At 35.0% G+C, this 25,538-nt stretch overlaps 1 protein-coding gene across 3 annotated transcripts in view; it reads left to right on the top strand.

Annotated features, from left to right (window-relative positions):
• The first annotated feature begins 5,931 nt into the window (after positions 1 to 5,931).
• Positions 5,932 to 25,538, top strand: part of LOC120782866 (diacylglycerol kinase eta) — a 70,880-nt gene continuing 51,273 nt past the window's right edge. Inside the window, exons 1-2 of one of the 3 annotated variants that reach the window (XM_040115406.1) lie at positions 5,932 to 6,356; positions 12,388 to 12,498. In XM_040115406.1, coding sequence (XP_039971340.1) covers positions 6,081 to 6,356; positions 12,388 to 12,498 — 387 coding nt within the window. In that variant the 5' untranslated portion in view covers positions 5,932 to 6,080. The other 2 variants (XM_040115409.1, XM_040115407.1) reach the window with 2 other exon arrangements.

Consider the following 25,538-nt stretch of genomic DNA (forward strand, 5'->3'; position numbering starts at 1 on the left):
CGAAGGCTATGCTGATTTCATCGATTGCTTTTGGATTTTTTACTTGAAGAATTATACCGACATAATATTAATAATATATTTTTCCTTTATAATAAACAGAATATTTAGAATTTGAGAGCTACATAGAAGATGATATGATTGCTTATTTTGGAACGATTTTATGAAACAGTGTCACGTTGTGAGTGTATCAGTGGTCAATAAAAGGTCACATGGTTCAGCACAAAGTTCCATACCAGTTCTTGCTCAAATTATCGTTTGTACAAAAGATGTCAATCACGATTTGTTTTTAAATTAAAGCGTGCCTATCTCTATCTATCTTTCTAATGCCGGAACATTTTTCTATCTGCCTCTTACAAGATTATGTCCTTTTTTATGTTATTTGTAGTTAAAACCAAACTTATGAAATGAAAGCATGTATGTCATATATGTAAGCCGGTACTGACCCAGAATGCTTGATACCATCAGTCTTTCAGTCTTCAGTTTCGGCTTTACTTAACTTTCCCGACAAAAACCTGGATTATTCGCATTACTGCCTTCTAAGTGCCCTTCATTGAATCTGGGTTTTCTCCCAATAACGAGCGGATTCACTGGCAATTAGAAATCTCAGCAGAAATTTTTTCATATCCAAAGTTTTTTGTTATGGAAGCTACACAGTCAATATCTACAATTATCTTCGAGTCTAACCTGCGCCGGTGTTCTCTTTTTGAAGTTGGTATAAATAACTGGATAACTTGCTGAATAACTCTTAATTCGAAATTTGTTTGGCAAATGTTATTGCTAAGCCCCAATTAAAATGATTTTAGTAATTTGCAAAGTGAAGCAGTAGAGAAGATTGAGTAATAGGTAAATTTGCTCCTAACACATTCTTCATAACATTTTCTTTTATCGACATCTGGGATTGGTGAAGCTGAATTTTTGATTTTAGATAATTCATTTATTAACCAAATAAAATGCAAATACCTTCAGATAGGGTCTTTATAATACCATGTTATATTAGTCCTTATACTCGTCACATTAGGTAAAAGGCGATTACAATGGCGCAAATTTTCAAATTTTGAGAGACATATACTCTCGAATTAAAAATCTTGCTTACTGCCTTTGTCTCTTACCGTAAATCTTGAGGCAAACTGTCACTTTGGCAGTCCCGTTATCAAACTGTACATACAAAGAATATTGATAATAACTAGATATTAACTAACAAAGCACTAATGGTTTATAACAATGGTTGCCCAATTTCAATGAGATAAAAAACAATTATTATTCCAAGTTTTGTCAGTGTGTTTTGCTGTTCACTCACCAGCCAAACTGACGCCTCAATAGCCTCGTTATCAAACAGACGTTTTGCTTTCATGTGACACGTGACACGTTACACAATAAGTAGGGTGGCGGTTCCTTCCGACAGTTGGAGCCACCGCACTCTCAATCACTTTTGGCAAGTACCCTCGGCATAGTTCTTTCTTTAACGCGGCTTTTGCCAAATTTTTGTTTTGCTCGCGATACATATATGTATGTATGTATATGTCGTTGCATTGGTGACGCCACAATGGACGTTTTTCAATTTCCTTACAACAGACAACCGCCGTGGGACTTTGAACTATTTATGTGTGTGTGTAAATATATGTAAGTATGTTTGATAAGAGTACTAGAATAGGAGTGTCAGTAGTGAAATTGTCCTGAGGCAATAACAAATGTCGTTGCAAAGAGATGCGCTGGCACCTGTGACGGACGCCACGCCGAAGAACATACAGCAAGGGATTGTATGAAGAAGTAGAAGAGCTAAAAGGGAAAAAGCTTGAAAAGAGAGCAGCAACCTGTTTGTGCATGCGCACATTGTCGCCAGAACTCACTGCTTCTTGCTCGTTTTGGGTGCATGAACCTTTGAGGCTTTTTGGCTTTTTTGCCAACATAACACTATGTAGATATATGTATATATATATATATATATAAAGCGTGTTAACATTTGTAAATTGTGAGTAAGGAACATAATTTTGCGACAGCAAGCCGTGTGTAAAAAGTAACACAAAGAACGAGCACACAAAGAACAAAGTAAAAAGCCGACAAAGTTTCAAACAAGGATAAGGGAGTGTTTGTGTTTTTCAATTGATTTCGAAATAACTTGCATTATTTTATAATATCATAGTGATTGGCTAAGCTTGTGTATGACTTGATAATTTTTTTTTGGTTGCTCAAGCCGTAAAAATTTGTTCACAAATGCTACGACCACTTCTACATATTTCATCCTTTCAGTTATAGTCGCGAACTCTCAATTGGAGTTAAAAAGCAACCATTTGTTTTCTCTTCTCCACTGATTGATTGCATTTGATCCAAAATATAAACCTTGCTTCGGAAAGTCCAACTAAATTTGATTCTAAATAAAAACCAGAAACTTCGCAGGTGGCGCTCATGGACTTAGCCTCTCTTAGACTTTGAATACCACGAAATTAACTTTTTTCCACATTGAGAACATTGAGAGATCAAAATATTGTGAAAAGGGTTTTTCAGCCTTCCGTTGATATATATATATTAAGAAACTTGGTAATAAGTGAAGCAAGGCCCATGGGGAGATCTTTATGTGGCGTCCGGTAAATGAAAACACTTTGAAAGAGCTATGTTTGGTATCAACTTGCTTTACTTCTGTATTATATACTACCACATATACTACTACTATCTGTATTATCCTAGAAGAATGTTTTCGATAGGATAAAGCAAATGAAAGACTAGAGCCAATAAAGAAATAAAGCTGATAATATTTATCCGGTAGAAAATACATAAACTCTTTTATCAATTTAAAGCAAAGGACCTAAACTAATTGAACGATTTATTTTAAATCCATTGAAATAGTGACAACTCTGTGCACCACAAAACCAATTTTACCGCGCTCCTCTCCTTTCTATTTGAATTTTCTTTTTTCCTGCATTGGAAGTGCACAAAAGCAACAGTCACGCGCAGCAACAGTCGGCAAGCCCGCAAACAATGCCGATTCAGCATTATTCGCTAATGTCCGGCTTCGCAATGCGGACATGGAAGGCACGTTTTTTCGATTCCGCTTTAGCCATTATATTCGTAATTGTTCGCATTATATTGAGATTATATTGAGTGGGAGCACAGGCATCCTGCCAGGTAAGCCAGGCGACACGAATGAGAGGGTTGCGTGTGTAGAAGAAGCAGTCGCAGAAGAGAGTCGTGAGTAGTGAGTTGTGTACACCAACAGTGGCTGGCTTCTTTATTGGCAGGAGTGCACAACACACACGACGAGTCAGCCGCGTAAGCAAGGGAAGTGAAGTAACAGCAATGAAAACGCAAAACTAGACAGTTGCCCAGTGGCTGTAAAGCAAATTTGACTACGATTTGTGCGCTGCTTAGTGTCTTGGTGTTTTCATATACATACAATTTTTTTACAAAAACTTTATGCACTAATTTAAAATAATTCTAAATTAGCTTAAGCATACCTCAAGTAAAAACTAGATTACTGAAATACAATAGCTAAATTGGTTGAGCGGTGTATCTGTGCCAAGCTAACAACGGTTTGTGGATGTGTGGATGCTTTAGTGCTTGTTGCGAGTGAAAATTGTAGTGCTAACTTAAAATGGAGTTTCGCTGAATTTCTGCGTATACTAAACCCAAAGTGCTACCGATAATATAATAAACATAAGAGAACAGCTTTTAAGTGCTCATGGCGTGATGTGCGTCACAAAGTTGTTGTTTTAACGTAACATTTTGCATAAAAAAATCTTGCTAAAAGTATTTTCCACAACTAAAACTAAACTAGCTATATTCCTCTGCGTACGCCCTCAAGTGGGCAACAAATTGCTTTCATTTACAGTGGCTTGCATCAGCTGTGCACAGCGTTCAATTTATTGTATTACTGTTCTACTAAATATTACCAAAACTCGTGAATTTTACAACAAAAATGGAACTAAATAATTTTGCTAGAATTATGGCCACTTGACCACGCCTCCTACACTGCTCGCTTCTGCCACTTAGTTTGTACAAAGCTGTAATGGCAACATAACGAAGTTATAGTTCAAAAGTCAATTACACAAACAAAATTCGCTCACTGACTGCCAACGGCGAAAACCAATTAGAAAGGTTAAATTTTCGGTAAAGCAACTAAACCTGTTCAACACACATACATATGCGCATATGGCTATGTGGAAAGGACATTCAGAAGCGGGCCTAAAATGAAATGAAAGAATCAGCCAACAACGAAAAAAGGAAAATTCTAACACAGCTGAGCACGAGGCACGGCCACCTGCGGCTGCTTGTCACGTTTGTAGATATGTCAACCGGCATGTGGAGGTAAAAACTACACACACACGCGCGCACAAAGCACACAACCATACAAGCGGGTAATATGCACAAATTGCTGCATAATTCGAGGCGCATTCAACACTGAACAATGAAATCAAAAGGTTGTACTCTATACCGTTATGATTGACTTCACAAATTAGATAGCACCGTTAAAGTGGTGTGAAATTAATGCCTCACAAAGCTACGCGAATGAAAGAAATGTTTGCATATTTTTTTGGATATGCGAAAATTTAACAAAGAAAATTATTTACACACAAAAGTGAAGTGAGTATTGAGTTATGAAGAGGAAGTAAAGGTGTTTTTGAAAGAATAAATGATAGTGTTGAACATTGTTGTAGCATTAGGCGGTGCGCCAATAATAAATTTTGGACAAATATTTCTAATGTGTGCAAAAAATCCTAATATTTAGTGAAATATATTAACATTATGATGAGAAATAATATTTTATTTAACAATTTAAAAAATTTGTTCAGTTTATTTTGAAGTTTATTTTGGCGAAAAATCATAAAAAGTTTAACATAATTTATAAAAGTTAATTTTAGAATGAAAACTTTTGCAAATCGCCTTAAATATAATAAACGCTTGCTTAAGCTTACTTAAAAGAATTAAATTTAATAAAAAAGGAATCAAGCAAAAATGAAAGGTTTAATAAAATTTTTTTAAACATAAATTGTACACGAATTTAATTAAAACTGTTGAAAGTGTTATCATGTCAAAGAAAACACACGTTATAAATTTTTTTAAATAATAGCTTCACCTGACAGATGGACGGATGGGCTGACAATGCTAAGTCAACTCAGCGCGCTATGCTGAGCATTTATATATATATTTTATAGGGATCCGCCGTATAAATATACTCTCTTCCGGGAATAAATATTAAAATCTTCAATAAAAATGTGTAAAAATTCTTTAAAAATATTATTATGGATTAGATTTTTGAAAATTCTCTAAAAACTCTCGAAATACGCTCTTACCTGTATAATAAAAACGAATTAAAAGCAACTTTAAATATTACCAAGCGTTAATTTTGCTTAAAAATATATGAAATATATTTAAATGGTAAGAACTTAGTAAGAATTTGTTTGTAAATGCTAAGAGAAATATTATTTTGATTTATTTATAGTCAAGCTTAGCTCTCTTGAAAATTGTGCGAAATGTGCGAAATTGATTCTGTAGTTATTAGTTAACATATCTCAATTGTTTTAACTATTTAAGTCGGACAAAATTTTAGTTTAAATTCGTGCAATAAAAGAATACAATCAAAGAGCTCACTTGATGGCACGACTGCAGCGAGCAAACGCGAATCACAACAAAAACAAACGCTATGTGCGAACAATTTGCAGCACGCCTGAAGGTATGCTGCATAGTTGACGCATTCTTTTTCAGAGCCCACCAACAACTTCAGCAACAATACGAAATCACTGAATAGGTTGCCTAAGTGTAGTTAACATACATATGCAGAGCAAACGTTATGCTCCCAGCACATTCTAGCGTAGTTAAAGCGAAAAAAATTAATAAAATAAATCATAGTAAAGCAATACACAAAACATAATAACAATAATAGCATAAAGCGACAGCACAACCATAGCAACAAAAACACAAAAACGTGAACCTACCAGTGAAGTCACACACAAATGCTTAGCACTGCTAAAACTTCTAAGAAATACAAGGAAAAAGTAAACAGACGATACTTTTCAAAAACTACATAAAAGTCCAGTTACATTGGTGCCTACGACCAGTAAGAAAAAAGGTACAGAATAAGTTGAAAGATGTCCAATACGAAAGACACACTGCACGTTGGGTCATACCTTAATTATGGCGCGCAGGGTGGTAGTCGCGGGTTAGCCGCTGCGGCTGCAATGGCTTTTGGTCGTGGCAGCGCTGCCAGTAGTGGTCGCAATAGTGCTTGCAGTTCGGGCAGCGTTTCACCCATACCGACGATTGCGATCAGCACTGGCGATGAGTCGTCCGAGTCGGAAATCGAGACGGAGCCGGCGCGTATCTTCCATCGACGTCTCTCTACGAAAAGGAATATTAATGCTGCGGTGAGTGTTGCGCTTCTTTGGCTGTTCCTCTGCTTTGATGTTGCATTTATTGAGAGTATTTGATAAATTTTGTAGACAAATAAGATGGTTAGCTTTTCTTTTAAATTAATTAGTTATGCGATTTCTATTGTAAACGAAATAATATATTTTAGATAAAATTGTGCATAACTTGTGCATGATTTTACATGATTGGTATAACTATGGACCAAGGTATGAGAATTGTCTCATTGTTTCCAATGGTACTTGCTTCAAACGTCTCGTTGCTCTAAAATAGGATCGCAAAAATGTGTCATTGTGTAACTACCGTCCAATAATTGATACAAATTTTCAAATAAAAGTACTTTAAAGAGGACACACTCTTTCACTATACTTCACTCTCTACAGATGTAATCCTATTTAATATATTTATAATATAAAGCAGCTGCAGTTACGACCGAGAAGGCTTTTTTTACTTTCCATTATGACAAATTTTATTTTAGTATTTATAAATTTAAGTTAATTTAATGCAAAAATGCTGGCAATGCATTGCGTACCTGAGGTTACTCATACGCCGTGGCATACTCCCATTGCTTGCGCCTTACAACTTTAAAGCAAATATCACAATAATTTAATAACTATTAAATAAATTATACGCACACACAGCAATTTTGCTTTTTACTGTTACTGCTTGGTATAAAAACCGACGTATGCCAATGCAAATTATTTTGCAAGATAGCTAATTTGATAATAAATAACATGCCACCGCTGCAAAAGTTATATTTTAAACATAATTTTCTTTGATGTTACTGCTATACAGTTATTTTCAATTTATTAAAGCAAATGAAATTGTTATTAAATATAATATGTTTAAAATTTCGTGTGTTTGTATACTGATAATGTTGCCTTCGTAGCAGGGTAACAAATATAAGGAGAATAGAAAATATAAAACACAATTTGGTTGAAACAGAAGGCCAGACATCAAATAAATTTTTTTTCAGATAGTGATGATATAACAAAAGCCATGAAAGCTTAACTGTCGTACCAACCTGATCTATTCAAGTATCATATTACTTAGAAAACGTTAGATAACGTAATATGTGTATGAATCAAATGTCCGACACTATGAAGATAAACAAGAAATCTTTCGTATAAACTAGCCTTTGAATTGATAAGTCTGAACCTAATGGCATTTTTATGATTTCAAAACCTTAAACAATGCTTGCTAAACCAAAATTGGCGGCAAAGAAGGAGTAATCGACAATAGTGAGACCCATTTTGCAGCAAAAGACAAATTGTTTCACACAAGTCATGTCCAAAAGCTAAAATCTCGCAACTGGTGGCTATATCTAGAATATGAAAATACACTTCAGCCAAAACATATGTTTTTCTTAAAACTGTGCCCAATTTTATAAGTTGCCAGGAGGTATCGTGTATACAAAGCTTTGTTTGCACATAGTGTATGTGAGAATTTTAGGATGGCCACAGCACGATTTGTCACCGTACTAACTTGAAGTTAAATCTTCAGCCTAATAGGTATATCAGATATGGCTTTTAAAGTTATTTTCCATTGATTTATTTTTTTTCATTTCCAAGTTTTAATACCGAATATATTTCTTTAAATATTTCAAAACTTATTTAAGCTACCCTGAGAGCGCCTTATTGCAAAAATAAGAGGAAGAAAATGTAAGAAAGCTCTTCACAAAAGAGCTTTTATCTGCATTTATCTTATCTTACAAATTTGCTTCCTCTGCTGAAACATTCATCATTACGCCACACACTGTCGTCTTCTGCACATACTTATGCTGCTCCTCGCTGCGTGTCCTTTGGCATTACGTTCGCTTTCTTGATAATGTTTCATGCTTTCTGCTTCGTAATTCACACGTGCACTACGCCTAAAAGTGCGCAGTGAGTAAAGGGGATAAAAGTGCCATAAAATGAAATGCCAATAACCGGAGAAATTACTTTTTTATATGAGTGTGATTGTTAGCAAAAGTTGTAGCGTTGAATAAGATGAAGATGAAGGAGAAAATATGTAGGAAGCCAACGAATAGAGATGGTGTTTACAAACAAAGTTTTCGAATAACCGATTATGTAGTTGTATTTTCTCAATTATACTTTCTTTATGGAATATTACTTGAAATAAAGTATGGAAATTTTCCGTCTGAGAGCATTCTATATAATTAAATCAATTAGAGGTGAGGAAAATAGGGCAAGTGATACCAACATCTTCGAAATATAGGCTTCGAAATTTCGCTTTTCACTTCAATACCCAAACTATAGAGAAAAAAAATCAGTCCTGTGCCTTTCCGGACAAACCCTGTACCGATATCGCATGTTAGTGGCATCATATACTCCTAATTAGCAACGGCTGGAAATTGACAGCTCGAGAGAAGGTAGTTACTTCACACAGAGTTGTGGTAACTGTATTCAATCCTAAAAATTCAGAGATTAAATCATACAATCAGTTCGGGGAACGGGGAACAAAATCTGATTGATCAATGGTATACACTGCATTTAAATTCGGGCCCAATTGTGGCTCGATGCGATAAATTGTGTGTAAAATCTTTGTCGCCACACCTCCCGCCCCCCTCTAAAGTTTTCACCCTTAGCCACAATACACTTGTGCTAACGTTATTTCCAATTCACGAAACAGTTTAAAAAGTCATTAACCTTCAATGCGAGAAGCGATTCCCGTTTAATGTCTACAAATTACTCAAAGTGGTTCTCCGGAGCGGTCGTTTGAGTCTGGTCAACAGTTAGTGAATACCAATATCGTGGCAAGGGCACGATTTTGCTTGAAATTTTGGCGAAGCCACACTAGTAGAAGTACAAAACCACTCCATACTTGTATATGTATAAATTTCGCTTTAAAATCTTTACGGAAACATTTAAGAAGGTATCATTTCATAGGAAGAAGCATGCAACAACGTTTTGATCAATTAAAGACATTTCCGCCATTCGATGGAAATAGGTAAACATGCCTGACTTATACAGAGCACACTCAACTTTACCTACAGCCAGTATGCATGAAAGCTTGTTGCCAGGGCGTAGATACTGTGCTGCATCTGTTGTCGCCAGTTCAACAAAGATACGCCCATGTCAGTGTCAGTGTCAATTTTGACCCAATTTGCATATGAAATGCGTCGGTCAGTGCTGTTCAATGTAAATACCAGAAACTGTCACAAACATTCAACTCAGCAACTGACTGAATGAATAAAGGCTGCAGTCACCAACAAGTAGCAAATATCCGTATGTGTTCGCTTAGTTATAAGAGCATCCTGAAATGGTATTTTATAGGATATTTTTAAATGTACAGAATTTTCCGCTGTCTACACCGATTAATATATAATATAATATGTGACCTGGTCTACGAAAAGGGAGCTAACGTGCGAAAACTAATTTTCTGGGAAAAGCTGTTAAAAATAATCGTCAGTTTCTCGTTATCTCATTAATTGTTCTCCTTTTTTTTGACTCTTAAGCCCCTTTCCGAAGACCAGGTCACATATATATAAAAGATTCCACAGGTGCTTTGATATCATAGCATAAAGGGTTTACTTTGATCAGCCAGCTTTTATTGCAGTAAATATATATTCTATAGCGTTCCGAAAAATGAGCAGCTTGTTGGACAGAGAAGAATGTGAGCAAAATTTCCGATCGTTATCTCAAAACCTGAGGGACTAGTTCAGGTAGCTCATCATACTAATCACATATATAAGCTCTTTATAGAGTCTTCGACGTTTTATGTTTTGGAACGAGTATAAATAGTCGTAGTCAGCGAAGAGGTAGACTTCCGGCTTAACGTAGTTAATACAAGTTGCCATCGAATTTCCATATTTAGAGATGAATCAATCTAGAAGATATCTCTGGTTCTAAAACACATTTTCGAATATAATTTACACAAATAAAGAAGAGGACTAAAAAATACCTGATTAGACTTTTGAGAACCACACTACTAAATATATAGATATGTATAGCTGAATATGTATACATATAGCCGCACTCAGAAACATTATATATCCGTATCATGACTTCGCTGAATACTCGTAGCTACATATCAATTAAGGTCGTTTTACGCAAGACTACACCACGGCATGTACAAGTAGTTCCATTAGTCTTAAATAATTAAATTAAATCGTGGAAAATTCGATTATGAATAATTTTGCATTAGGAGATATTGTTGTGTGCATTTTAACAGCAGTTCGAGGGAAATAATCGTCTCCTGAATTATATTTTGTGTGACATGTTTGCTTGAATATGCCAGCATCTAGTTACAATTTCTATTAAATTCTTAAAGTCTCGATTGCGGACAAAACATATAAGTACTTACTAATGTAGTTGTTGTAAACATATATTATCATTTTTTATTTCGAAATACCGTTTATATAAACTTAATTTATAGCGTTACCTATTTTTCCAACTGCACAGATAGAAATTTATGAATATATAGGCCAACACTAGCATATATATACAAACATATATTTTTAATTTTGTGCGAATAGCAAACAGTCAATCATCTTTGCGCTTTTCAATAAATGCCATTGGATCGGGCTTTAACGCTATTTACTCAGACCGATGATTTGACTGCGCTTGTGTTTACACAAATGGCCAAAGCGAATGGGATGCTCACACAGCAATTTAAACGTAAATATTGGAGTAGCGGGCCAGTAGGAAAGTTTTGCTGTCGATTATGAAGGCGTAAAAAATAACTGGAATTTCAAATACTCTAAAGAATTATTTAATATCAAGGCAAAGTGAACGTCATTTTTCGATGGTAGATGAGAAGAATTTCAAAAATCACCCAAAATTATCTCAAAAACAATTTAGTTTGATATTTCAACATTAGCGCTGGTCACCTCAAGCCGAAAGTTCTGATACATTTTATGAACGTGAGCCAAATTATAATAGAAAAAATATAAACAACAAGTTTTTGCTGAAAGTGTATGCAAAAAACCGTCAATAAAAAGTTCTTTCCTTAGATAAAAAGCGATATTTTGATATCAATAGCTGCCACTTCGATGTTGTTTGTCGGTCTGTTAAAAACTTACACTGTTTATTCTTTCCAAATACATATTTATATACATTCATTTTTTTCGCTGTCCACCTGGTCTGTTCAACTGTTTTGCTCACACGAAATATTTGCTCGAAGTTGTTTACCCGTTTACCCGCTTGGTGACTTTACCAGCCACACTTCTGTTTACTCTACGCTCTTCTACTATGTCCACTCATTTAGTTATGTATATATATAGTATATCTACAAACAAAGTGCAACTGCTTTCAAAACGTATTCACTTCCAGCTCAGCGACCCCTTTTGATTTGTGTCAACTTGTGCTTTTGTAAAGTCATAAACTTTTCTCCAACCCCTCATTCTCTCTACAAATGCTTTAATTGCATTGCGAACGCAAAAGGAAATTATTGACATTGAAAATATTAAATATGGCATGCCATTACTCTGCTTAGCAATTAAAAAGTTTGTAATTTTCTGGGGCCATTAAACTTGCTGGCTCATTCACTTAGCACGTAGAATGCATACACCCTGTAAGTTAAGCAACTAGTTATAAACTAGACGCAAACTGTTGCTTTCTGGTACAAGCAACTTTCTTCTTATGTGTTGATGTCTTACGAGATATCCGATTTCGGTTATGATATAACAGGTTCTTACTGATTCGCAACAGAGACCGAGTTGCATTTTTTAGCTCAAGAAAGATTTTAGTTTAAGTTTAATCAGTTATTTATTGATAGAGTCTTTTTCAACGATCTAGCGTTGCTGCCCTTCTCTTCTGTTCTTTCTTATGAACCGGTAAAAGTCCGGTGATTTTGCAACCAGTTCGGTTTTAGTTGTTATCAGGTATAATTCCTTTCTATTTTCGCGTTTCCACCGTGTGATATATATGCATATATATATGTATGTGTGTTTGTTTGTAGGTATATAAATATGTATGTGTGTATATAGCATGACAAATTTAAAAGCTAGCGCGTAAGCACTTGTGTACTTTTCAATTAATACCTTATCAGGAATTACGATCTGGTTTTTGTTTGCTTACTTCCATTTAGGCCACAATCAAAGAGGGTTTCCTGCTAAAACAGATATGGTCATTTCAGCGTTGGCGTCGCCGCTATTTCCGCCTGAAACAAAATAAATTGTACTACGCCAAGGATATTAAGGTACGTAAATTTTCTACTTTTAATGCTTTTCGGATAGAATAGAAAAGAGAAGGATTAAATTGATAAGGATATTTAAGTTAAATATAAACTTGAACATTGAACTAATTTAAAAATACATACATAATTTTATATGGTATGCATGTGCCGAAGTGCATGATACTTTCGATAAAATGTGTGCAGCAATTGTCTGAGTAAATTATCTGTTTAATTTATAATACCTGCAAGATACCGGGTAAGTTAACCAATTATCAATTTCGTATCATGCTGCCCAACTGAAAAGGATTGCAGTTCAATTACGTTACCGTTATAGCATTTCGTGGCAATTTATTTTATATTTTTTAGAAGAAAACCTCATTTTGCTTTGAAATTTTCATATTATTTAAGCTGAATTTTGAAACACAAAAGTGTGAACCTGGCATTAAGCACCTACTACTTAAACACATTTCTAATTTTTCATATTCCAAAGAAACAAAATTGTATAAATCGATATATCTATAAATGTATATATTATCCGTATTTGATACTATTTAAGTAATTGGTTTTGTGAAACATAAGAGAGCAAATAAATCACTGCAATAAACTACTATAATTTAAAATAACAACAACAACATAACATAACATGTAACAGCACCTACAGGCACACCAGCATACACAGCAATCTGCCACAGACACATCGGCAACCAGCTGAAATTTTCAGTGGCAACCGTGGCATATAGTCACAAATTGGATTATCACGCACATTTTGCGAACTTCAAAGAGCAGAAATTTCCTGCCTTCACGTCTATTCTAGCAAGCAATTAAGGCTAAGCGGCTGCTACTGCGGAGCAGGCGTTAACTAATTTTGTCTTGTTGCTATAATTTGGCGAGCAAAAGGCGTCTATTCAACTTAATAATAAAACACTTGAGTGGTAATATAATAATAAAAGAACTAAAAGCAAATGTAATTTTGTTATGGAGGTACCTGTATATGAGATTGTGTGCCTCCTCGTTCACTAATAGACACTTGCGAACTTCAAAGAAAACTCGAATTGGGTTTATGAAGCAAATCAACGAAAATTTGCTGGCTATCTCTTCTGTACTTGCGGCAATTGTTAATTCAATATATAATAAAGATTGAATTTAATGTAAAAGACGGTGAAATGATACGTTTTCAAGCTTATCTTCGATAGTGGTTTAGGTGCTGAAGCATTTCGCGCTTGAATGCCATTATATTACGTTTGATACATATGTAGCTAACGTACTCCAGTTTTAAGCATTACTTTAAACAGCTAACATTATATACAAATTTAAAAATAATGTGAGTAATAACTCAAGTATCTGCGAGCCGCTGAGACTATGCCTGTGCGATTACAAGGGAGGGCAATTACTGGGCGGTGTTTTAAGAAAAGCTTTGCGGTTGTTTAGGTAGCTGTAATAATTTAAGAGCAATTTCTATTGTAGCTGTTGCTAAGCTTCATACAATGGGTACCCGTTCACCGAATGCGAACATAATGCGTATGTCCACTTATAATTCCTTTCAAATGACTAGCTTCGGAAAAATTTCATAACTAAACTGATTTAGTATTTACGTACTTATATGTGTAACATATGTTGCTAACGTTTGTTTAATTATGCATTAAAATATATACAGTAAACAATTACATCCAAATGAATTGTAATTTCAGTCCAGTTCAAAGTTGCTCATACGCCTCTGCAAACCTCACACTGCACGCCATGGCGCGCCATTTTCTAACGACCAGGCAAGTCTTCGTCCGATTTTATCCATTCTAGGCACAAAATATACAGTTATTAGAGAATACGTTCTCTCAATTTCATTAAAATAACTCACACATTGGCGGTTATATGAAGCACTAAGTCAACTAGAAGTTCGAAAGTCCTTATACCATATATGAGCGCTAACCGATAAACCGATTCAATCCATTTTTGGCACCATGGTATGTTATTATCAAGAAAACCTTTTCATGTAATTGTAATAACATAACTCACAGTTCAACCGATATTTTTCACAACAGTAAGGAATACGCACTGTGGTTCACATATTCGGACTAAAACATCCGATTTGACAATTTTTAGAATCGATATGGCATACATTAAAGGCAAAATTTCTGCTGCATTAAATCCAAGCATATGTATGCATTGTGGCTTGCTTCTGGATACTGAATACTAAACTTGATCGAAATTGGTCAAGTAGGGATGGAGATATGTTATTTTACCTATAAGTGTTCGATCACATAAATTTCCTTTCGTTTCATCATCCTGATCGATTACATATGCACATGCATTTAAACCTATATCCAACTCGATTATTTTTCGTGAGACAAGCAACCGTTAGATTAAAAACTTCAAACTTTCAACGTGTTGCGGGAGTAAAAAAAATTGAATAAGTCAAATTTTAATAGCAATAACAACATATTCTATGAATAATTAATTTGACGGTTTCATTCGAACTCCTAACAAACTTTAAACTCTCACTTTCGCAAAGGCAACTTCAAATAGTTTAGTAGTGAGTTTAGACACTAATCAGAGCTGCTTTGTAAACTATACTTATTTAATCACTTGTTCAGCGCTGGTTTACAGTTCATCATGAACACAGGAGTCTCTGCTAGAATTTACTACGAAGTGTGGACTATAAAATTATAGAATGCCACAAGGCATGGACAAATGAACAAAACAAAAGCTGAAACGTAGAAAAACTTGTAAACAGAAAAATGAAAAATTAAATGCGAAAGTTGAGACAAAAAAAATAAAATTGTGAGCAAGCTGCAAAAGCGTATGCACAACTCAAGGTCGTATAAGCATTAAGAAATGTTTAGCACCGTTTTTTTTACATTGCATTTCAGTCTGCATTGTTGCGGTGTGTCTGTTTGTTTTTATTAAATGGCAGGCATTAACTATATATGGATGCATATATCACTAGAATTATTCTTATGCATAGCTAAGCGTAGTGAGAGTTTTGAATTCATGCAGTGAATATGTTTTGTCTTTTTCATATAGACCAGAGATGCAAGTTCTGTATATGTATATATTAAATTACAGCGCATTTGGTGCCTGTGTCTATTTTGAGGTTTGATTATAACAATTTAACATGCAATCTAAGAAGACTCTACGCGTATACGTAACCAAAACTATCGCTGTGCGGCTGTAATATAGCAATTTCAATGTAAATGCAATTCCTTGTCTTAAAACTTTAATTTAGGAAAATTTTCTTCATAACAAATCGCTTAGAAACTCTTAAACAAAAGAATATGTTTATAAAAAAGTAAAGTTATTTATTTATCATGAAATTATTTCGCGCCCTTGTGCTAATGAAAATATGTAGAAAATCGAAGTGATATAAATGATATAAAAATATACACTTAGATTCGTTATTTACCAAATTTTGTGAATTTTTCTTTGAACTTAAATATAGAGCAAGCATAAATGGTTATGAGGTTATTTTTCTAAATAAAGCTGTAGTAGAGAGTGTGTCTTATGGAACTTCATGCTTGATTAACTATAATTGATATTTTCCTTAGAGCTGTAATCTGCAATTGCTACCAAAAGTGGCAAATAGTTTTAGTATTAAAAAGAAACGAACATGTTTATAAAGCTACACTAACAAAACTAGCACAAGAGATTGTTCTGAGTCCACTGGTGTTGAAATATGACAAACATATCAATGTAATTCTAAGTAAACTGTTTATATCTATATTTATACCTATATTTTCTAGTTGTTTGCATAAACTGTCTGTGGTATAAAGACATATATACTAAGTTTTTATGATAGACAATCAAGTTATGGTAATCATCGAAAAAATAAGAGCGCTACGTGTTGCAATAAAAAAAATAGTAACATATTGATCGCTATATCCATACACAGTTTCCTTACCTGCCAAAAATAAATATGTATATTTCATTTGAAAATATTGCACAATATGTGCGTAGAAACACAATTTACCACTAGACAAAGAAAGTCTACATAACCATATTTTAATAAAATAGTTTGTCGTTAATTATTAATAGAGTTTTGCGCACCAACGCCATGTAATAATAAAAGAAACAACCGAGCATCACAATACAAACGCAATATAGTATCTGACACCTGCCTAATCTGCACAAAACCCTAAATCACTATTACCGACTCAAAGGGCAGACGTATTGAGGGAAACAACGCGGACATGAGAGCTGAAACTAAGCACTCAGCGAGGGTATTGAAGTCATAAAAGCGTGTTATGCTCGAACGGTATTTTTATGCGACGCTTTATATTTTCCAAACATTTCAAATATTGCCGCCTACAAGTGTCTATGTATGTGTGCCAGTAAGCGTTTGTATGTGTGTGGACCGTAATTTGTTGAGCTCTTGCGAAAAAGGGCACAGCATACAAACACGTACGGCACAATTGTTACTATAAGCCCGACATACATGCACGCAGTGGACCGTCGACTATTTGGCACATGTGCAGCAAACAAATATTTCTTACCCCGATTCCCACACACACATACATATGTACACAGCAGCACACTCATTGCGCTTTTATAGTCACCTCATTTTTCGTCCTTACTAAGTTTTTGCGCTGACAGGGAAAAAGGCGGAAACGTGCACATTATTCAGCTGGCAGCGTTTCTTTTATATGTATATCTTCATACACTTTAGTATGTAGGTATGTGCATATGTTTATATTTACATGAAATCTTTTAAAATATTTATGCTTTAGTTTTATGTTTAAGTAAATATATTTGAATGTCTGCAATGCCCCCACGTACAGACTCAACTACTGAGACATACATATGGCAGGAACGCTTATCCTGTTGTAGGACTTCTCGCTTTGAAAGTAGTGACTTATGTGATCCATTTGCACTCACACTGATCCACACAGTTTTCAAGCGTATTGTAAGCAGATGAAATGTAAATTTTAGTCGATTTTTTGTTGAATTTTAATAAATATGCGATTATTTGCCCATGCAGCTACAGCAAGGCCACGTTATATATATATACATTTCTTTAATATACGTTCAATCCTTCACATCAATTTACTGCTTTTCTACCTTTGTAACCACAACTAATTTCAGCCAGCTACTCGAAAATTTACTATAACATAACTCATTCCTTGAATTTATGTCTCCATTTGTGTACGTTGGAAACTATGTATTCACCTGCTTCTGTATGCCCGTGAATGTAATGAGTGTGTGTATATAAACGTGCGCATTAACAAACGAACAGACAATACATTAATACACATAGTCGTATATCCAGCTGAACGTAAATCGGTACTTTGCCCTCGAAAACAGCGCGTTGTGTCGGTATGGTGGGGCAAAAGTACAAAAAGGATTCACCAAGCTGATGTTGTGATTGTTGTTCTTATTTCTGCAACCATTATCCTGCCGCTCGCGCTCCGCTGCTTGCTTTCTTTACTTGGCGTGTGTACTTATATGTACGTAGTTGTTGTAATTTACGCACGCTTACAATGTTATTGTAACGAATTCACCACACTAAAAACGATAAACATAAAGCAGCGGAAATGGGAGCGCAGTGCGAAGTGCTTAACAGTTTTGACGTCATGCTTATGCTCGGAGAGCAATAAAAGTGCGAAAGCTTTGCGAGCGTAATGTGAGCTTCGGTTACTATGGTGATGTTTGGAAATACGCCAAGGAAAAAGTTAGTAACCGATTTTTAAATGCAATAAATTCTTTAAGCATTTGCGCATTTGCCTATTTTACCTTTTTGTCAACAGGTTGATTCACATTACTAATGTTTTCCAAAAATTATTTAAAAATATTTTAAGAAAATTCACACAATTATAAAGTGCGTGAAGCAAACATAGTAAAATTGCCAACGCCACGAAGTTTTGATGAAGTCGCAAAAAAAATTATCTTGCTTACGGAGACATAGTAGGGCGTTTTTAAGAGAAAATTATCAATCGAAATAACTTTTTAGCCGGACTTATGAATGTAGACCCCGGTCGTTACATTCGCAGCAAGGCAGATATTTAAAACAATTATAACTCAAGGATCGTCGTACCTCCACTTCCGTCAATCGAGTGAAGCTTTTTGGCACCATAGAAAGAGCCAGCAGCTGTCTGACAATCCAAAGACGATTAAACGACAAGGGTCTGAAATCTTACAGACCCGCAAAAACCTCTTCTCACTGCGAAAATGAGGTCTAAATGGCGAGAGTGGGATTAGAACCACGAAATGTGGACATCTGACGAATAGGAGATTTTTATGTTTTTGGACGAATAGAAACTTAATCTTATAAGAGCAGATAGGAGCCAGAGAGTAGGGCAGAGAAATGGAGAGCTCTTTTCAGATGAATGCGTGTTGAATACTGTAAAGCATTCTGTATACATAGCGATCTAGGAAGCGGTCACAAGTCAAAGATTTGGCCTTTTAGTAGCCCTTAAAGGTTCTTCGAATACAAAAATGTTAAAAACAAATTTATTTTGGAAAGAGTTGCTCGAAAAATAAAGGATTTATGGGAAATCACCGCAAGCTAAAATTAATATAGTTCATCACGTTGCAGGTGCCTAAACTATCAACAATTCAATAATACATTTTAGTCTAATATGATTTTTATAATATAATCCAGTTTCCAACAAATAACACTAATTAATTAGCTACTTGTCGGAATAAATTCTTAGAATATATAAAAATAAATCGTACCAACTCAAATCTTTTTCAATTTACAAAATACTTGCTATGTAGCACTTAACTGTATATACAGTATAACCGCCATACGAATATTTCGCGGCTTTTCAAGAGAAAATTGCGCTCAGCATCTTCAAGCACATGCATATATTATATGTGCTCATTAAATAACCATGTGCTCTGTACACGTCATCATATCCTGTTACACCTGGGCATAGCAGCGGATCGATGTAAACATAATAAGTGTAAAATATAAACGCAAAGATAGCGTAGCTGCTGCACACGTGTTCCAAGATTCTTGCGTACTCGCACTTTTGCCGCCACTGCCAGTCGGTCGGAGGCAAGAGCTTTCAACGGCACTGAGAGTGTGGTGAATTTCGAACACGCGCCTATAAATGCACGAGCACAGCATGGCGTGCGCTCAGTTCAAATTCACATACTGTACCTACAACTTGACAAATAGAAGAAGCCAAATAAAAGAATATATATAAAAACAGAAAAAAATAAAAAAAATGGAATGTTGTATCCTTTGAAATATATATGTATTTTTGTAATATAAGCAAATCTATATGTTTAATTGAAAACCTAAAACACAATTCAGTAAACAAAAAAGTTAAATAAATGTAAAATAAAAAAAAAACATATATACATATATACATATTTATATGTTGTTATGTGTTTATGCAATTAATATCTCGTATAAATCATGAGAATCCGCAAAAGTACCGTAACATTCGGTTTGCTTCTATGCTACTCTCAACATCTGTAGCCTGTAGCCTACATCTAGGCGTTTTCATTTGAAGTGACTAAAAGTGCTGATATAGATTTGATTATCATCTTGTGTCTTGTGCGTTTGTCGGTGCCAAAAGTGTGCACTAATGGATGCGAGTTAATGTGCACAGCGCGCCGCCTCGGGACATTTTAAGGTGATACAAATAAGGGAAAACATTAATTCCGCCGACATTTCAGGCAGCCTCTAAGTGAATGCAAATATACAAACATAAATAGAAAGTGAAAGTGTAGAAAGGCTACAAATCTGGCTTTACACACACAAACAAATATAGCACACATACATACATACAAATTTACATTTTCCCATTAAGTGAAAATATAGTAAATTTTGAGCAGAATTGAGTAGCGCTCCTCACCTAACGGCCATCTGTAAAAAGTTACATTGTTGCGAGAAGAAAAATATTACTCACTTAAATGGACTTTTAAGGTAAGCGGCAGATTTTATTTTTTATCTTCTTTTGTACTCTCAATCACCTGCAGTAAATTAGCGTAATAGCTCACATTTATATCAAGAGAGCTTTGTAAATTTAGGTGTAACAATTGAAACGTTTTTTTGGCGCAATAATTCTTCTTTAAAATAGTTCCCTCAAGGATGATACACTGATTAAAGCGATCCTCCAACTTTTCGACACATATACATATATGCCTGACACATAGAGACTTTCCAATTTAAATTATCTTCAATGGCAATATTCTGCTTCACTAATCAGCCAAATTTAAGCTGGCCTCAGTTGTTGCAATAACTTCTAAGCTCATAACTTCAAACTCCCTTTTTACAAAATACACAAATAATACCAAATTCCTCAACAAAACTGTTTAATTAAATATTTGACAGCGCATAAGCTACCCAAATACCTCAATACTAAGCCGCCAACTTATAGTACGTTCTTATTAAGCTTTAAAGGAAAGTTACATTTTAATACGAATGGCTCACTTTTTCAGCATTTACTACAATACATTTACCGTTCTTCCGCAGTTTATGAACTGCTTTGCTACGTGCATTCGTAAGAGACTTACACTGTAATCATTTTATCTGGAATTGCAAAGAGTGATTCCACATTTTTCCACCGCAATTTTACGCAAACTACAAGATACTTAACTCGTCGGAAGGACTCGAAAAGTACATTGTGTGATGTCAGCAAGTTTTGAGCTTCATAAGGTCATATTAGCACTTCTATAAAGTTGACTTTCTTTTTTGATGTGCCTTGCTTTGCTGTCGTTATTTTATTATTATTACTATTAAACCGCTTAAAGTCTTTACTCACGTAATTTAATAGCGATTATCATTGATTTCACATTTTGCAACAACGTCATTTTCTGGACAACGTACTCGGTCTACTTGAAAATCAATAGAAAATTTCTGGCACGTACGCACACTTAGAGACAAGTCCAATGGCGATGGGAACAATATAAAAGCGTGAGAAAAGGTATCTTAATAGACATACATATTGACCATTATGTAAAACATTATGTATTTATATGTGATGTACTATTAAAGGAAGTAATGCAATTAAAGCGACAAGAAATTTTAACTTTAGCTGCATTGAATCTATGAGACCCTTTACAGGTGCATTTGTGTTTAACTATAACAATTGAGAAGTCACCGGTTAGCCATAGCATAGCAAAACATATTTTTTTTTTATAAAAATAGTTCTTTTTTCAACATGGTTCCCTTCATGGGTGGTACACTGATTATAGCTGCCCGCTAACTTTTCGATCACCTCTCAATTCGACGAAAATTGTAGCTGGAGCCAGTTCTGGAGAAGGCAATTCATTTTTGTCATCGTTTTCACTGACTAGTGACACTGTGTATTGTCTTGCTGAAGCAGCACATTCGTTTTCTTCGAATGCGACCATTTCTCGACAATTTCATTCTTCAAAGTGTCCAATTATGCTATGTTATAGCCGCAGCTGACAGCTGGTATATTATGATTAAATATCTCTAAACACTGCTCCGAATCATCAACTCGTCGGTTTTCTAGGTCAAAAGTGAGCTCGTGCGGCACCCATTTTGCACAGAGGATTCGCATATATAAATAATCATTGACAATACATTTATCCAACACGGTCCTTTGATGTCTTTAGAGTCTCAGCTATCTGGAACAACTTCACCTTACGGACATCAGAAATTATTTGACACTTTGTCGATGGTTTTTTCAGTAACAACCTCTTTAGGGCGTCTACTGCCTTCATAGTTCTCGGTACAGTTGTGGTTGCTGTTCTTATAACGGCAGAAAACCTTCCTGAAGTAATTTCAAAATAACAAAAGTTGCTTCACTCAAAATGATATAATTCACAAACTAATGAATCGACAGCCATCAAATTTATACACTACTAAAAATCATGTGGATTTTATTCTATTGGCGTCATCTATGCGTCAGGCCGGGATTCGAAACCGAACGGTTGAATTTAAAAATTTAAACATCTTATATTATAAATCTCTTAATGCTATCTTTACCTAATTTGAATTACCTCAGTAATTTAGATTTCAATTGATTTTACATCACACAACCCTTTAAACATACAGTTCAGCGCCTTCAAAACGGCAAGGCCTACAACTAACAACAAAAATAGTTACAAAGTCATAAGCAAATATAGAAGTTAGTTGCCAGCCAGCACAGGTACAAAACACCACACATACATGCATACAGCTGACATTATGTGTGGCTCCTAAAGTCCATTTCACGGTGATTTATAGGTATACAAACTTGCAACATTGTTAGCAAATTGCATATGCGATGTGAGTCACTCATATTCAATAGGGCAAGTGACGTTAAAGACTATATAGTGCATGCGAGCAGATGTGAAAGGGATTCAATGCGGCCCAGCTTAGTTACACAGGCTGAATGTTACTCATTTAACCTTTTGTGTGCACGGACCAGCTATGGATATACGCAAGTGAATGTAGATATGTTTGTAAATGTAAATTGTAGTTGTATATGTAAAACATGATGCCTTATGCGGACTTGATTCCATGGACAAGTGTAAGGCAAACAAGGTGGAAACGTTTGCAATAAAAAAAGAAAAGCTGTAAAAAGAGTAGTTTAAAGCGTTTATTGTTTGCTGTAGTCTACAAGTATTTACTTAGACCCGAATACAAGACCGTTCTTAAGAGCTTCGTCAAGGATGTGTGCGAATTTATTCTAAAATAATTTGGTTTTTGAAAAGTCTCTTACCTTTCAGTACAAAAATTGTTTGATTTTATTTGTATCTCGTGGGATTTAAGATTATCTGCTACACAAAAATTATAACAATAACCCAAGTAAATGCTATTGCTCGGAAGACACCAAGCCACCCATCTATCTTTTAGAGTTTTGTGTTAAGATTTTATATTAGTATTAAGATTACTATAGTCTGGCATGACGGCATTCATATTGCATGTTAAGACTTTAATACATCTATTCGCATCAATGTACATACGTATATTGATAATATGTTCCATCAGTATGGCTTAATTTGTGCTCCAGCTGCTTCAAATTACATCTAAATATATATTATTGTTGTTCTTTTTTTGTGTGCTTGTATACATGTTTCGTGTGTGCTTATTAAAATGTTTGCTGAATTGCTCTCAATTATTGTCGCAATTGTTTCATCATCGGCACATGCGACAACCTCTACACCAATCGATAAGGGGATATTAGGCTCAAAATTGTTGTTATAAAGCAATCAGTATTTAAACCACAAACAATTATGAAAGTGCAGCTGCAGTTGTGACAGAGTTGGTGCATAGGTAAGAGGTAAGACGAGTGTCGGATTTGTGGATGCCACTTAATGTTATGCTCAGACTGGAGTACTGTCTTCTCGTCATAAGCAATACTCCTTGCTCCATTTTTTTTTGGGGATAATCTGCTCTGAAGTATTTGAAATTTGCATATATCTTTCAATAAAACTCATAATCTTACTGAATATCGTTATAAAGATGCAAGGCGGTATTTACATGCGTTTAATGCAAGGAATAAGTCTCACGCTGAAATTAAGTAGAGTGTAAAACCACAGTAGGGATATTCGTATACGTCAAGGGTTTTGAACACAGATGTCACTGACAGTGATACCAACGTAAATATTTCGACGAATGAGTTTTTGCGTGAGATTTAAATTAAAAAGTCTTACCATTTTCTGCCCACACATATACTATTCCATCACATCAGCTCACTAATTAGTTCTTGCTGTCAGCTTTACAGGCAATGCCCACAATATCCGAATTTGGTTGAATGCAACATGAACTGAATAGGAATGCAGTTACTACTTGCTAACAACCAGCGAACACGTATATATGTATGTACTCATAGGTTAGTTAGCGCGCCATTGCTGCAACAAAGTATACGCAGTTATTACGAATTGAGGCTATACTGGAATGGTGTTTAATGCTTCTCGCCTGAAAAGCCGCATTTTCACAATTAATTCGCCAGAGCCCCAATTAAAAACTAACTTACTTTCGCTTTCTTAATATGTGGCTACAATTTCGGTCAACTTTGTCGAATTTTAAGCAATTTAGCCTTGATAAATGCACTACGCGACCGCCTAAACCATAATTACAATATCTGAATGATACATCCTTACTATATACATATACCATACAAGGTCATTTACGTAGCATGAAGCATGTTCCCGCGAACATGCTTACAACTTACGCTCATGCTTCTAAATTCTAAATTCGCATTTCTCATAATCTACGACATTTTGCGCGGCGCATCAAGAGCCAACGGTAAGTACATTTTTCCACGATTTACCTGACGCAAATTCTTTGGCTATATATGTATATATTTGCTTAGTACATATAATAAAGTATAATAAACGAAATGTAAACTGCAAAACAATTTCAAGAGAATTTCATCATTCAAAGCATCTGCATGGCGGCCTTGGAATTTTATAGTGTATGCGAATGAGGCGTCACACCGGTATCCTGGCTGGCCCAGTGGTACGGTTATTTTGTGGTTGAATGCTATGCGCGTCAACATTTCTTACCTGAATGCTGGTGGTGGGTGCATTTCAAAAGAGCGCGCAGTGGCAGCGGTAAACCGGATGATGGCAATTACCGACTAGCAGTTGCAAGGTTGCATATATGTACGTCACATATATTATACATACGTATGTAAGCACATTGGTATGTGCGCTCTCCTTACATACGAACCAATGCAGTCACTTTATAGATATTTTAAATACTAAACTTTGAGGTAACGGTTATTTTAATGGATTCTTTAATGTTTAGTAAATTTCAATCCATTAAAGGTGTAACTCAATATGCATGCATATGTATATGTGTGTGTTTTATTTACAAATATGCCAGCATTAAATTGACTGAGAATTTTTAGAATACAATGCGTAAGGTGAAGGTTCAAATGTCAATTTGCTGAATGCCAAATGCCAAATGCGCAAGTGTTCAAAACCAATAAAGTTGCATGTAGAATATAAAAAAAGGAAACAAAGGCTAAGTTCGGGTCAAACGAACATATTATAATAATATAAATTTCAATGATCAAAGCCAAAGGTATATTTTGAGGTTTTTACATTAAATCGAAAATATTGCGCAATAATTAAATATGCGCTATTCGTGGATTTTTAAATTGATTACGTTTATATTTGGTATCTAGCTAAAAGTATAAGTCAAATAATCACTTACGATA

The sequence above is a fragment of the Bactrocera tryoni genome, chromosome 1 (assembly GCF_016617805.1).
Source record: "Bactrocera tryoni isolate S06 chromosome 1, CSIRO_BtryS06_freeze2, whole genome shotgun sequence".
NCBI lineage: Eukaryota > Metazoa > Arthropoda > Insecta > Diptera > Tephritidae > Bactrocera > Bactrocera tryoni.